The following is a 13,388-nucleotide window of genomic DNA, read 5'->3' as shown; positions in this document are numbered from 1 at the left end:
TCAAAATGTTTGGTTTATTTTTAAGTACAAATGTTACAATTCAATAAAAGAAGGTCAAAGAACAAATAAATACAAATTGGTTACTGTGTGTTGTACGATAGTTGCCATAACATACAGCATAGAGACAATAAGCACACAGTGAGGCTGTCAGCTGACCGTGTTGCCGGGGCCACATTCCTCCCTGTGGACGCAAACAAAACATACCAAACAATAATATCACTACCACATAGTTACTGTTAAACATGACATTATGATGATATTGGTATGCTATTACAGACAAAAAACATAAATCATTGAACAACACCCATCAATAAGACCAAATAGTTCTTTCCCTCTTTCTCATGAGAAGATATTTATCCATGTCCCAGAGTCCTTAACCTGTGAATCCTTACCTCTGTGAATCCTTACCTCTGTGAATCCTTAGCTCTGTGAATCCTTAGCTCTGTGAATCCTTAGCTCTGTGAATCCTTACCTCTGTGCTCTAACAGGACATCCCCCTCATACTGCGCCAGGCCCAAGGCATGTCTCTGCCCACTGTTCAGCTCCGCCCACTGCTTCTCTGTGACCACCCACGCCTGCTCCACATTCAGCCACGACAGCTGGACCGCACTGAATACCACCTGACAGACACGCACACACATCGTGCATCAACTAACAAAATGGGATGTGGTTTGGAGAGCATTATTTAAACAGCATTATCCAAACCAGCTCTTAAGTATCCTGAGGTGAACCAGAGAGAGACTCACAGCCATCTTTGTGGGGGGAATCAGGGCGATAGCTTCGGGGATGAGCCCCTCCATCTGCTCCTGTACCAGAGCAGACAGAACCATGTCCTCCAGACCCGCTGGACAGAGAGAGAGAGGGAGGGAGGGAGAGAGAGAGGACTCATGTAATGAGTGTGCGTGCGAGGGGGGTGGATTCACTGGTCACTACCAACTAACTATTCCTTATAGTTAAGGATCAAATATACTGAATATACAACAATAAAGCTTTCTGAGTTTAAATCCCTGCCCCATTTGAACAGCTGTACCTGCTAGTGTTCCGATCTCAGTGAAGACCTCTGGGCCCCAGGTACTGACAGAGCCAAAGGCCTGAGGACTGGAGAGACGGACGGTCAGGGCCTCCATCTGCTGCTCTGAACACGGCAGGGCCAGCTCCCTCAGGAACAGAGCAGCCATGCTGTCAGTCATATAGCATGAGGACTCATTAGGACTGAGTTGATGGATGCATTATCACCAAGTGGAATCAGACAGCAAAAAAGGACAGATTTTTGCCTTTTGCACTATAGGCTGAGCTTTATTCACAAGGTATGTAATCTAATATTTATGTGTTTAAAATAAAGTGTGTATTTCTAATATATGACTGACCTGAGGTTGTAGGGGTCCAGTCTGTTGATCTCTGACAGTGTTAAACCACAGAGCAAGTGTCCTAGAGAAGCCACTTCTACAGCTCCGAGCTGCTCCACCTTCAACTTCTGCTTCCGCATCACACCAACAACTGCTGCTCTCATCTGAAACAATTCACAAGGTTGGAGAGTCAAACAACTTACACCAGAAGTGGGCAACCCTCCACACTACAAATATCACACGTGAGATTGGAATATGGGAGCATCGTCACCTTTTTTGGGCTCCAGTCGGTCAGAGCCCCCAGGTAGGCCAGGACACCCAGGTCAGTCAGGTTAATGTCCTGGAGCTCTCTCTCCCCCAGCTCAGTGACCAGACAGCCGAGCCGCAGGACCTGCTCTGGTCTCAGGCCTCTAACTGGACTGTAGGCCTGGAGGAGGGTGAAGGATAGTGCACAAAATACACAACACATTTCCACTGTCAATCTTTAGCAGGCAGTGATGAAAACCAAAACGTCTCTGATGTTCTGAAACTAACCTGCCTGAGCTTTACCCAAAGTGCTCGGCGCTGCTCAGGGCTCAGTGAAGCGTCCTGACCTATGACCTCCACGCACTGCCTCAACTCCTCCCCTGCCATCCGGCTCAGCTGATTGGCTGTCCATGCTGAGGGGAAGGTGCCTCTTATGTCACCACAGCTTGGGACTGGCACTGGATAGATGACATGAGACCGCAATGAGTTTAGAACCACAATGCATGATCATCAAGCTTTCCTTCAGAGCTAGTGGGTATGATACATTTATGATATAGAGAGCTGATCAATGATGACCTTTCCTCCTGCTCTGTGCTCTGACAACCCCCCGTATCAGACTGTGGATCCTCTCTCTCTGGCCCTTCTGGTCCACACACTGGGACATACAGGCCTGGCCCACATCACTGTTCTCCCAGCGCCACTGACCTGCCAGAACCTCCTCCACCGTGTCTGCACTCAACACCACCTGATATATGGTAGTAAAACACACACTTAGCACATCCTGCTAAAAGTACACGCATGCAATCACATACAGTACTGCAGGGCTTTAATTGTCATCACCCATGATAAAGTGATAGTCATTATAAGGGCACTTGGTGTTTCGCCCATTGGAGTCCTCACCAGTGGGATGGAGTTGATCTGTTTTGGAGAGAGAGTAAACAACAGTCTGCCAACAAGCTCCACATCACCAACCGTCCATGCCGATGCCTCTCTACAATAAACACACACATACCAGCTTTCTGTTATAAATGCATACATGACATATACCCACAGGCCCAGTGCTACCATAACCAGCTCACAACCACCCCAGGCCTCCCACTCTACCATCTCCTAAAAGAGACCCAGTTGTCTCTCACCCCAGCAGGTCTCTCCCAGTAAGCAGAGCAGCCAAGTCCTTCAGGGTGTCCCAGGGCAGGCAGTACCCCCTCAGCTCATCCAGTTGCAGCCCCAGGGCCCCTCTGTCCACCAGCCCCAGGGTATCCCTGTCCAGGAAGGGCAACAGGGGCCCCAGGAGGTCCACAGAGGCCACCCTGAGCTCCCCCCCAGCCAGGCCCTGAGAGGTGCTCTGGATGGACACATCAGAACACAGTTACTACAGTATAATTACTGCAGGTACGACAATATAATGACTACAGTTGACAACAAAGCACAATCCGTTTAGCTGATTATTAAGTATTGTAATGCCATGCAATTACAACCCTGTATCATTATGTTTGGATGAATTGATCAGTGTGTATGTTTTATTAATCAGGAGGATTTCGTGCTAATAATATTATAGTCTCTCCTCACCAGCACAGTGATGGCCTTTTCTGCTAAGGCCATCTGCTTATGACGGGGCAGCTTGAGGAAGTCCACAAAGTGCTGCTGAACGTGAGCCAGGATGGCTGTCAGTGAAGTATTAGACAGGCTCTCGATCAGGTTCACCCTGGGACAGCAGGAATAACCAGATTAATATTGTATGGAGAAAGATTAAATGTTGGACCATTTATACAATATATTTTGGAGTGAATGATCTCTTACGGTAATTCTGCAGCAAACCAGGGGCTTATACCATCCAGGTCTTCCTCTGGTCTTTTCCGCAGCTCATCTACAACGCATTTCCTCTGGTAGCAAAACACAAAACATCTGAACAAACTAGTATGAAATAGGAAGCTCTGAAGAATTCCATGAATACCTTTCTTGACATTTGATACAGTAGATAAAATACTATAGATGACGAAAGATGTATCTAAATATAGATAAATAAAAGGGAGGGGTGAGAGAGAAAGAGGAGGGGAGGGTGACACGAGGGATACCATGTGGGTTGCTTGTGGTTCCTCACCAGAGCTGGTCTCACCCCTCCTGGCAACTCACTGACAAACTGAAGCAACTCTGAAAAATCGGTTTCATTGGTCCAAAGCTTTAGCCAATCACAGCTCATTCCACCAGCAATATGGCCCAAGTCCCTAAAGACCAAATAGATGATTGGATGAATAAATTGTATCTGGAAGACTGCATTGCATTTGTAATCCAGGTGAGGGAAACCTAATGAAACTGGGTACTGACTGAGTCTCGAGTTTTGTCATGTAATGATTTGCATGAATATCACATGATATTCAATAACACAGCACATACCCATGACGCCTAATAACATTTGACTTACTCTACAGTGTCTCTGGTAATGATTTCAGATTGATGGATCCTCTTGAAAAGTAGCTGAGCCTATATAATTCAGAAAGACAACGTGTGTAAGAGAGAGAAAACAGGTGGTGAAAAGAATCTAATACACCCTTGACTCTGACAAAATCTATTTAAGGTAGGCATTACTCATTTATATTCCCCCTCCAGACTATTGTACTACATCCAAACCAATTTGCTTGATGACGGCTGAGGCAGATGGGGTATTAATATCCTGAATGGCTCATCTGAGGCATATCCAATGATTTGCAGATTAATGGGAGCCCAGGCCCACACTGGCAGCTTGGCAGCATGGCTTTCGCTCTAGAGCAACAACAGTAATGATGCTATACCATAGCCAAAGGAGTGGGTGTTTATGTAGTGTTGTCTGTTCAGACAGAGCATAGTGGAGATGGATGTGCACCTGTTGGGGGGACCAGGGCAGGTCTCTGTACAGGCTCATATCTCTCAGGAATGTCTCTCTATCCAGAACCTCTATCAGCTCCCTCAGGGGCACAAACGGCAGGAGACATTGGAGCTGCACTGTGAAGTTCCTTGATTTGCTGGCTAAAGCCTTTTATAAAAGCAAAGGAGTAAACAATGGAATATGTACCTGAGTAATAGTAATTGGTAATAGGTTAAGTACTGTACTTATAAGGTAGTTGATAATTGGCAGCATAATTGGTTTGTTAGCATTTAAATTCTACCATCTCTTTATTGTGTCATCATCTGCTCTCAGTGTGTTAAGAAAGACAATGCAGAGCCACATGAAATGATGAATAAAGAACAGTTTGACAGCAAGGAGAAAGTAATCTCCCCACAGAGAAACAAGAGCACCTTACTTACCTCCTGCAGTGCCCTGTGGAGCATGGCTCTATGGGCAGGCTTCAGGTCAGCCAGTAGAGTGCGCCAGCACTGGCAGTGAGTGGTTCCACTGATCTCAGACGAGTGTATGCCTCTGAGCACAGCAGGGGACAGGCCAGGCAGTAAGGGTTTCAGCCTGCACAGTGTATCCATGGTGAGCTGACAAGGAGAGGATCATCATGCATATATGGCCTCGTAAGAATGCACAACAAGCTGTGTAGATTAAAACATAACTGAAGAGATCACTAATAAGCCTTTACTTACATTTGTGTCTTGTGAAATTTTGGATAATATCTGGAAAGCCTAGGGGAAGTTAAAAACAACATGTAATGTTCGCTCAGCAGAAAACAACATACCAGTAGATTCAGTGTGTAGGCATAGTCCATGCAGTGCTGACCTGTGCTGGGGAGAAGCTGGGCAGACCTGGTTGTGTTAGCAGGTCCAAGAGCTGTAGTGAGGGCAGTGACTGCAGGAAGGAAGCCCCTAGCTGGGGCAGTAGACCCCTGAGGGTGGCCAGTGCTGGAGGAGGTAGAGTGCTGGCGTTCAGAGGCTGCACCGCCTGGACTAGCCAGAGAGACAGCTGAACATGGCAAGAGCAGGATCGACAGGGTCAGAGCCCCTCACATACTCACATATGATATGGACTGTATACATATACAAATGGCATTTTTACTGATATCCTAACAGGTATGTAGGAGGAAAGAATTGTCACACTGCCACAAAATGAACATGGAACTTTTGGAGTGCATCCCATTTTTTTTACATGCAATTCTCTCTCACCTTGCCTGAATCACTGATGAGTCCCTCAGACACACAGAGAGCTAGCTGCTGCCAAAGAGCAGAGGATACAGGGGAAGCCAGCAGAAACGGACGCAGCTCCTCCGGTTTCAGGTAACAAACCAGAACTCCAAGCCTGTTGAGAAATAATGCCCTCGTCTCTCTGGTATAATACATTTACATTTAAGTCATTTAGCAGACGCTCTTATCCAGAGCGACTTACAAATTGGTGAATTCACCTTCTGACATCCAATACACTGGTAACTGCACAAAGGGACACTGTGGTTCTGGTCAGAACTAGAGCACTATATGTGGAATAGTTTACAACTTGAGACAAAAGACCCTACCTCGATATGTTATCACTGGTGAAGTTCCTTTTTTTAATGAATAGAGTCCGTAGAACATGACGCCCCCTTGTTCCATCCAGACTGGTGTTTCCCAGAAACTCCACCAGGGGGCTCAGCTTGAGGAGGGACATGATGACAGAGTAATGCCAATGCAGTACACAATACTTCATGAAAATATCAGTAGAGTAGATAAGGAATGAGATGTGTAACCTGGTCTGATGTCAGCTGTTGAAATTGGCTGACTGGGAGATGTGGGAGCAGTGGGAGGATGGAGCTGAGGAAATATGGTGGCCAGGAAGGGACATCTCCCACTACACTGGACTGCAGGAGCCTCTTCACAAATGCCTGTTTCTGTGGAGACTTCATCTCTGTGCTGTGGTCACGGATCGCCATCAACCTATGATTCAACACAGAACCAGTCAACACGATTACCTTTGACCTTTGGCATAAAATGGCAGCTCAGGTCTAGTAACTCACACACTTGTGTTGACCATCAGGGAGGTGGGGAAGCTCATGATGTCAGAGACGGACATGAAAGGTATGAACTGTGATAGGTCGACGAAGAGGTCAGGGGTCACACGAGGGAACTTGTGGATGAAGGCGGACGTCATGGTCTCCATGGCCTGCAGTTCTCTCTGAGAGGACTGGGGGAGACAGTGGTCTTTATTGACAGTAGTAGTAACTTAGTAACATTCCTACTTTCCAGCATCCATGACTAAACTGAGAGTGTTTGAGGACAAACCTGAGTGGTCTCTACGTGCAGCTGGTCCCAGCTCTGGTGCATGTGAGACAGAAACCTCTTCACCGCATCTTTCTCTGCTGACATCACCAGTGTGCGGATACTCTCCCTGGGCATTTGGAGGTACTCCTGGAGAGAAAACAATGTTCACCTTAGTACAGGTAACCAGTCAATCTGCATCCTAACCATTTTATAAAGGTGTACAGTACCTGCATTAGGACTCTGAGGGCAGAGGAGTTGTCCTCTCTCTCAATGAGGTCCCATAATACAGGCTGTCAGGACAGAGGAGGCATTCACATTACCTTCATGTGTTTATGTTTGTGTGTATGTGTTCTATGTATAAGGTATGTGGCTTACACTGAAGCAGCTGAGCAGGTCCTCTTTGATAGCTGCGCTCTGCTCCCTGCGCAGGAACAAGCCCACGGTTTGGAGCACGCTCAGTGAGGCGTCAGGACGCAGAGTTGCCCAGAATGAAGCGTTGTCAAGGAGACTGGAAAGAAGGATGGCCTGGCCCAGGCCCTGCCTCACCTCCCCCTCCCCCTCATCCAGCCCCGCCGAGAGCCCAACCACAAAGTCCAGTACCCTCAGCACGTAACCCACAGCCCCCACCCAGCCCCCGCGTTCACCCCCATCCACCTCACACATACTCAGCCTGTGCAGTGCCTCCAACAGCCGCGGAGCAGGACTCACACACAGCTGTGATGTGTCAAAGTTGTACGGCGCCGGGAGCATGTCAAAGAACCACTGGAGGAAGCACTTCCTATCTTCCTGTTCTACATCCAGGTCAACGCAAAGGTCAGAGAACTGAGGATGGGCTGAGAGTAGCCGGCGGTAGAGGGTGGCATTGCTACAAACATACTCCCTCAGCCCATCTGTACTGACACAGAGCTCCAGCAGGGTGGCGTTGGTGAAATACTGCAGGCTCCACTTCATGTAGTCACATGTGTCTTCTATGAATTCAGGGTAGGAGGAGTTGTGGAGTCTGGAGCAGTACTCTGCAGCCCAGCTGCCCTCCGGAAGGGATGGGTGGGAGGGATGGGCCTCAGGGGACTCGCTTCCACACAGGGCTGAGACCAGAGCAGAAGTGTTGGGCAGGAAGCAGTGTCTGAAGTCCTGGGCGCTGAGTGACCTGGTGCCCAGCTGGGCCAGGCAGGCTTCGTCAGGCCCTGGGCTGCCCCCGCCCTCCACCACCTCCCCTGACAGCTGCACACACAGGTCACCTATACTGGACTGGTTGAAGAAGTGGTAGTCCTTCATCTCTGCAGCCTGCAAACATCACAGGCAGAATGTAGTTAGACATTGTGGAGAAGTTAAAAAAGTGAGTTGAGAACCCAACTCTTTTGTATTCAGAAGTGGGGTTTGATCATGGACTGTACCTGGTGTGCTCTCTGCAGCCAAAAGGAGGTGTTGGCACACACAGTGTTGTTGAACTGGTGAGCGAAGAACTCGCTGCAGACGTGGACCCACAGGAAGTCATCCTCGGCTGCAGACAGGTACCAGGCAGCGTCAGAACATGTGGCGTGTAGGTCTGGTCCAACCTCCGGGTCCACAGACCCATCGTCCCCGTCAAACAGGTTACAGTAGAGGAACACAGTGAAGTTGGACACACCTGTAAGGCCTGGGATAGAGGCGTTACACGCTGCTTCCAGGATCTCTGCTGAGGCAAAGTACCCCATCTCTCTCAGGTGGCTGTGGCCAACTTCTACTGCCTCAGACTGGGGCTTGAGGAGACGGGAACGGCGGGGTACTGGGGTTGAGGTGGGTGGTTTTTTCTGTTTGGGTGCCCTGCGGGGTGACAGGGCTGGTCTAGGGCGAGAGGGGCGTGGTGGGGGTCTGGGGTCCCCGATCTCACCCTCTATGGCTGGGCAGGAGAGGAAGGGAGGGGTGCTGGGAGGGCCCTGTGAGTTGAAGCCCAGAGCCTGAGCATTCCACGTGACATTATGTCTAATCCCCCTACAAGTCACAGACAAGGGGAGAGAGTATGGTAAACTAAGATACTACAAACAACATATAATTTATATTAACCTCGTATTCTTTGTGAGGGAAAGTTATAAAATGAAACCCTCATGATGCATGTAGTTTATATTATAAGCTTAGTTTTTTTCTCGATTACGTACCATAAGATTAGCTGTCTCAGGTCACCTTTGAAAAGATAGATTAAAAAAAGATAGATAAAGGATAAATTAATGGAAAATCACAGACAGTGTAAGAGAGCTAGTGAATATTATGGTAGATCAATGTTGTAAAAAGCAACTTGCACCGTACAATCGGGCCTGATGTAACAGCATAGCTGGGCTCACAATGCCCAGGAGATAGTGTTACTGGCATCAATGAGAGGGCAAAGAGATTAGCCAAAGCATGGGATGCAGGGTAAAACTGATCCTCTCAATGACTAACATGGCCATTATGATTTTAAAGCACTGTCAGTCCAAACACTCTCATGTGTCATGGGTTTCAGTCTAAATCATTCATGACTAATGAGTAAGTGCTGTTTGAGACATATTATCAGCTTAGTATGAAGGGAAATCAAATTCAAGAAACCTTGATCAACATGTATGACCCGTCTCTGACATGTGTTTTATAAGAACAGTAAAAGTAAGAGCATGTATACTGATCAAAAATATAACCGCAACATGTAAAGTGTTGGTCCAATTTTTCATGAGCTGAAACAAAAGATCCCAGAAATTTTCCATACGCACAAAAGCTAATTTCTCTCAAATGTTGTGCACAAATGTGTTTACATCCCTGTTAGTGAGTATTTCTTATTTTCCAAAATAATCCATCCACCTGGACAGGTGTTGCATATAAAGAAGCTGATTAAACAGCATGATCATTAATTACACGGACGCACCTTGTGCTGGGAACAATAAAATGTGCAGTTTTGTCAAACAATACAATGCTACAGATGTCTCTTTTGAGGGAGTGTGCACTTGGCATGCTGAATGCAGGAATGTCCAAAAGAGCTGTTGCCAGATAATTTAATGTTAATTTCTCTACCATAAACCGCCTCCAACATCGTGTTAGAGAATTTGTCAGAGCATCCTGAGTAGCACAGCGGTCTAAGGCACTGCATCTCAGTGCAAGAGGTGTCACTACAGTCCCTGGTTTGAATCAAGGCTGTATCACATCCAGCCGTGATTGGGAGTCCCATAGGGCAGCGCACAATTGGCTCAGCGTCGTCCAGGGTAGGATGTCATTGTAAATAAGAATTTGTTCTTAACTGACTTGCCTGGTTAAATTAAATCCAACCACAGCTCAAGTGTAACCACGCTAGCCCAGGGCAGCCACATCTGGATTATTTCTGTCTGTAAAACACCCTTTTGTGGGGAAGAACTCATTCTGATTGGCTGCGCCCCTGCCCAGTTATATGTCTATAGATTAGGGCCTAATGTATTTATTTCAATTGACTGATTTCATTCTATGAAGTGTAGCTCAACAAAATCTTTGAAATTGTTGCATGTTGAGTATATATTTTTGTTTAGTATAGCTAGCCACCAGGGTTGAGGCTCAATTCCAGGAAAGAATTAGGAAGTATTCCATTCATACATTGAATTTCAGCTCATCCACTGAATTAACTAAATTGAAGTGGAACTGACCCCAACCTTTTGGTGAATGGGGAGCATCATGGACTCACCTACGGAACATCTGCCCTTATGTTTGGGCTGTGTCACGTCCACCACACTGCTGACATCATCAAGCAGCGCCATGGTAACACGGGACACCTTTCTCCTCAGGTTGCCGTACACGGAGCTGCCCACCCTGTGCAAGAATCCCCTTCTGAGGCCATCCAATCCCTGCAGCAGGGCAGGGTTTTGCTCTGCCAGCTGCCCCGCCCTCTGCCCCCCATCAGAGTGTGATAAAGCCTGCAGGAGCAGTGTCTGAAGGGAGTCCATGTCTCCCCCCATGTCCCTTCTGTCCCCAACATCCCCTTGAGTGGCATTCCCAGACAACCCCTCCTCTCTCAGGGCCTTGAGGGGCATGCTGAAGGGTTTCAGGCGCTCAAAAGCAGCTGAGCCCCTTCTCTGGTTGGTCCCCATCCCCGCAGGGTGCAGGTTCACCACGGGCTTCCAGTTGCGTGTCTCCATGAAGCGGAGAAACTGTGTTAGCCAGCTGACACTGAAGGCACATTCATTGCGGCCCCTAAAGGCACAGATGAAGCCCTGCAGCCCGGCACTGGCCTGGCCATAGGTCCCGCTGACCAGCGCCTGCAGGGCCGCCTCAAGCAGGGCACTCACTGTCCTCCAGTTCTGGGACAGGAAGTCAAGCAGGGGCCTGTGGGGTTGCCGCTCAGACAGGGACATGAGGCTCTGCAGAAACCCCAGCAGCCCGTCCCAGTGAGGGCTGCCTCTCAGGGACAGGAACCAGTCCTGGAGTCTGACGCTGGGCCTGGGGGGCTCCTGGGTGTCCCACTGGTTCAGCGCAGCGCCCCCCTCTGACTGGATAAAGGACTGCAATACCTTCTCCCACAGTTGTTCCTCGTCAGAGACAAGCTGTCGCTCCTCCAGCTCAGCACCCATCTCCTGGAGGTACATGGAGATATTGTAGAGGAAGCCTGACAGACGGTGCCTGTCCACAGGCTTCTGGAGGGAGGGGAGGCCCATGCTCTTACTGGGCAGCAGACCCAGGGTCTTCAGACTTCCCATGATGCTCCTCACCACGCTGTGGACCTGCTGGTCTTGGGTTCTCTCCAGGGAGGCAGGCTCTTTGCTAGGATACCACCCCTCTCCTTTACGCCATATTGATACTAACTCCTTGAAAATGGGCTCTCTTTGGTCCTCTTTTCTACTTGCTGGAAGTGATGTTGCAAAGCCATATTTTGAGCATGATACAGCAAACATGATTAATATCAAGGCATCATCACACCATTAGACTACATCATAACAAAAAATTGTAAGATACAGTCTCCTCACCTGAACTCTTGGTGGATGTATTGCCCAGTAAAACAACCAGCAGTGTGATGTGCATGACCCTAAACACCACCATCTTCTCTACCACCTCCAAGAGCCAGTGCTGATGATGTCACAGTGATGTCACATCTGTCTCTGAGTCTGTGGCCTAAGTCTGATTGATGTCATATCCCTGAGTTTGGACTGCATCCCCTGTTACAGCCTTCCTCTGGCAATGGGTTGGTGTCAGTAGGGTGGACACAGGGAGTAGAGTGTTTCATTGTAGAGTGGACATTAAACCTTAATGACAGGCCACCGTCACCTGACCACCTTCCCTCTCACAATAGAGGTGTATTATCATGGATTTCAATCAACTGAGGTATATTCTTTATTCTTTCTATGAACTTGAAGCAGTTTTGAGTGAGACTTTGAAATATGAAATGCACAGAGTGAATACAAATACTGGTACTAAATAAGTTGTTAATCTATCCAGAAATTTTCTCTTTTCAAACGGGTCTTAGACATTATGAGAGCATGAAGATAGGTTAACATTTGCCACCTATGCATCTCTATCCATATACATGGGATTTGTTTGATGTCCCAAAAATACTTAACAGCAGTCATCTGAAATATCAATGGAGTATAAAGAGAATTATAATTGTTTGTACTCACCAATGACGCTCTATTCAGTTCTTCAAATCCTTGAAAATGTGTTTATAAGGCTTTGTGAATATCTCCGTAAGTTCCAGGTATAAATGTGCACTAAAACAATATTATTTGACCTCTTTTCTCTCTCTGTCCCTCTCACATTCAACTTCTCTCCCTCTCTCTGTTTCCCTGTCAGCCCCTTCCACTCCTACTCTCCCTCCCTCTGTTTCCCTGTCAGCCCCTCCCACTCCTACTCTCCCTCCCTCTGTTTCCCTGTCAGCCCCTCCCACTCCTACTCTATCTCCCTCTGTTTCCCTGTCAGCCCCTCCCACTCCTACTCTATCTCCCTCTGTTTCCCTGTCAGCCCCTCCCACTCCTACTTTATCTCCCTCTGTTACCCTGTCAGCCCCTCCCACTCCTACTCTCCCTCCCTCTGTTTCCCTGTCAGCCCCTCCCACTCCTACTCTATCTCCCTCTGTTTCCCTGTCAGCCCCTCCCACTCCTACTCTCCCTCTCTGTGTTTATCTTGTTTTGTGCACCTGCTCACCCAGACCAGGAGATCCAGTTGGATGAATAAGGACCATAGCTTAGCCTCATATTTCAGTGGTATCCCCCTATCTTGTGCCAGCTGACTGTTTTCTAAGGTGAGTTTAACGCAATGGAGGACAGGACAGGACAAATCAAATCAAATCAAATTTTATTAGTCACATGCGCCGAATACAACAGGTGTAGTAGACCTTACAGTGAAATGCGTACTTACGAGCCCCTAACCAACAATGCAGTTTCAAAAATACAGATAAGAATAAGAGATAAAAGTAACAAGTAATTAAAAAGCATCAGTGAAATAACAATAGCGAGACCATATACAGGGGGGTACTGATACAGAGTCAATGTGCGGGGGCACCGGTTATTTGAGGTAGTATGTACATGTAGGTAGAGTTATTAAAGTGACTATGCATAGATGACAACAGGACAAGACAATGGACAGGACAATGGGCGGAACAGGACAATGGGCGGGACAGGACAATGGACAGGACAACGGATAAAGTGTTGTCTATAACGCCGTTGAGGTTGCATGTGTATGAACAAAAATGAACTT

The 13,388-nt window shown here is 47.7% G+C and overlaps 1 protein-coding gene across 1 annotated transcript; it reads right to left on the bottom strand.

Annotated features, from left to right (window-relative positions):
* Positions 1-5: 5 nt before the first annotated feature.
* LOC135542526 (stereocilin-like) lies at positions 6-11,738 on the bottom strand. The gene is made up of 29 exons (XM_064969601.1): positions 11,666-11,738; positions 10,390-11,544; positions 8,873-8,897; positions 8,132-8,708; positions 7,113-8,021; positions 6,965-7,027; positions 6,759-6,884; positions 6,494-6,660; positions 6,227-6,413; positions 6,017-6,132; positions 5,673-5,805; positions 5,290-5,472; positions 5,157-5,195; positions 4,875-5,051; positions 4,453-4,602; positions 4,015-4,073; positions 3,694-3,817; positions 3,393-3,475; positions 3,168-3,297; positions 2,729-2,937; positions 2,493-2,583; positions 2,169-2,337; positions 1,881-2,050; positions 1,618-1,773; positions 1,368-1,510; positions 1,031-1,179; positions 747-844; positions 473-620; positions 6-181 (listed from the first exon to the last, which is right to left on the bottom strand). The coding sequence occupies exons 1-29, from the start codon at positions 11,736-11,738 to the stop codon at positions 81-83; spliced, it is 5,910 nt and encodes a 1,969-aa protein (XP_064825673.1). The 3' UTR covers positions 6-80.
* Between the last annotated feature and the right edge of the window lie 1,650 nt (positions 11,739-13,388).

Source organism: Oncorhynchus masou, chromosome 1 (assembly GCF_036934945.1).
Source record: "Oncorhynchus masou masou isolate Uvic2021 chromosome 1, UVic_Omas_1.1, whole genome shotgun sequence".
NCBI lineage: Eukaryota > Metazoa > Chordata > Actinopteri > Salmoniformes > Salmonidae > Oncorhynchus > Oncorhynchus masou.
Note: the sequence above shows the minus strand (reverse complement) of the source record. Positions and strands in the feature narration are given on the sequence as shown.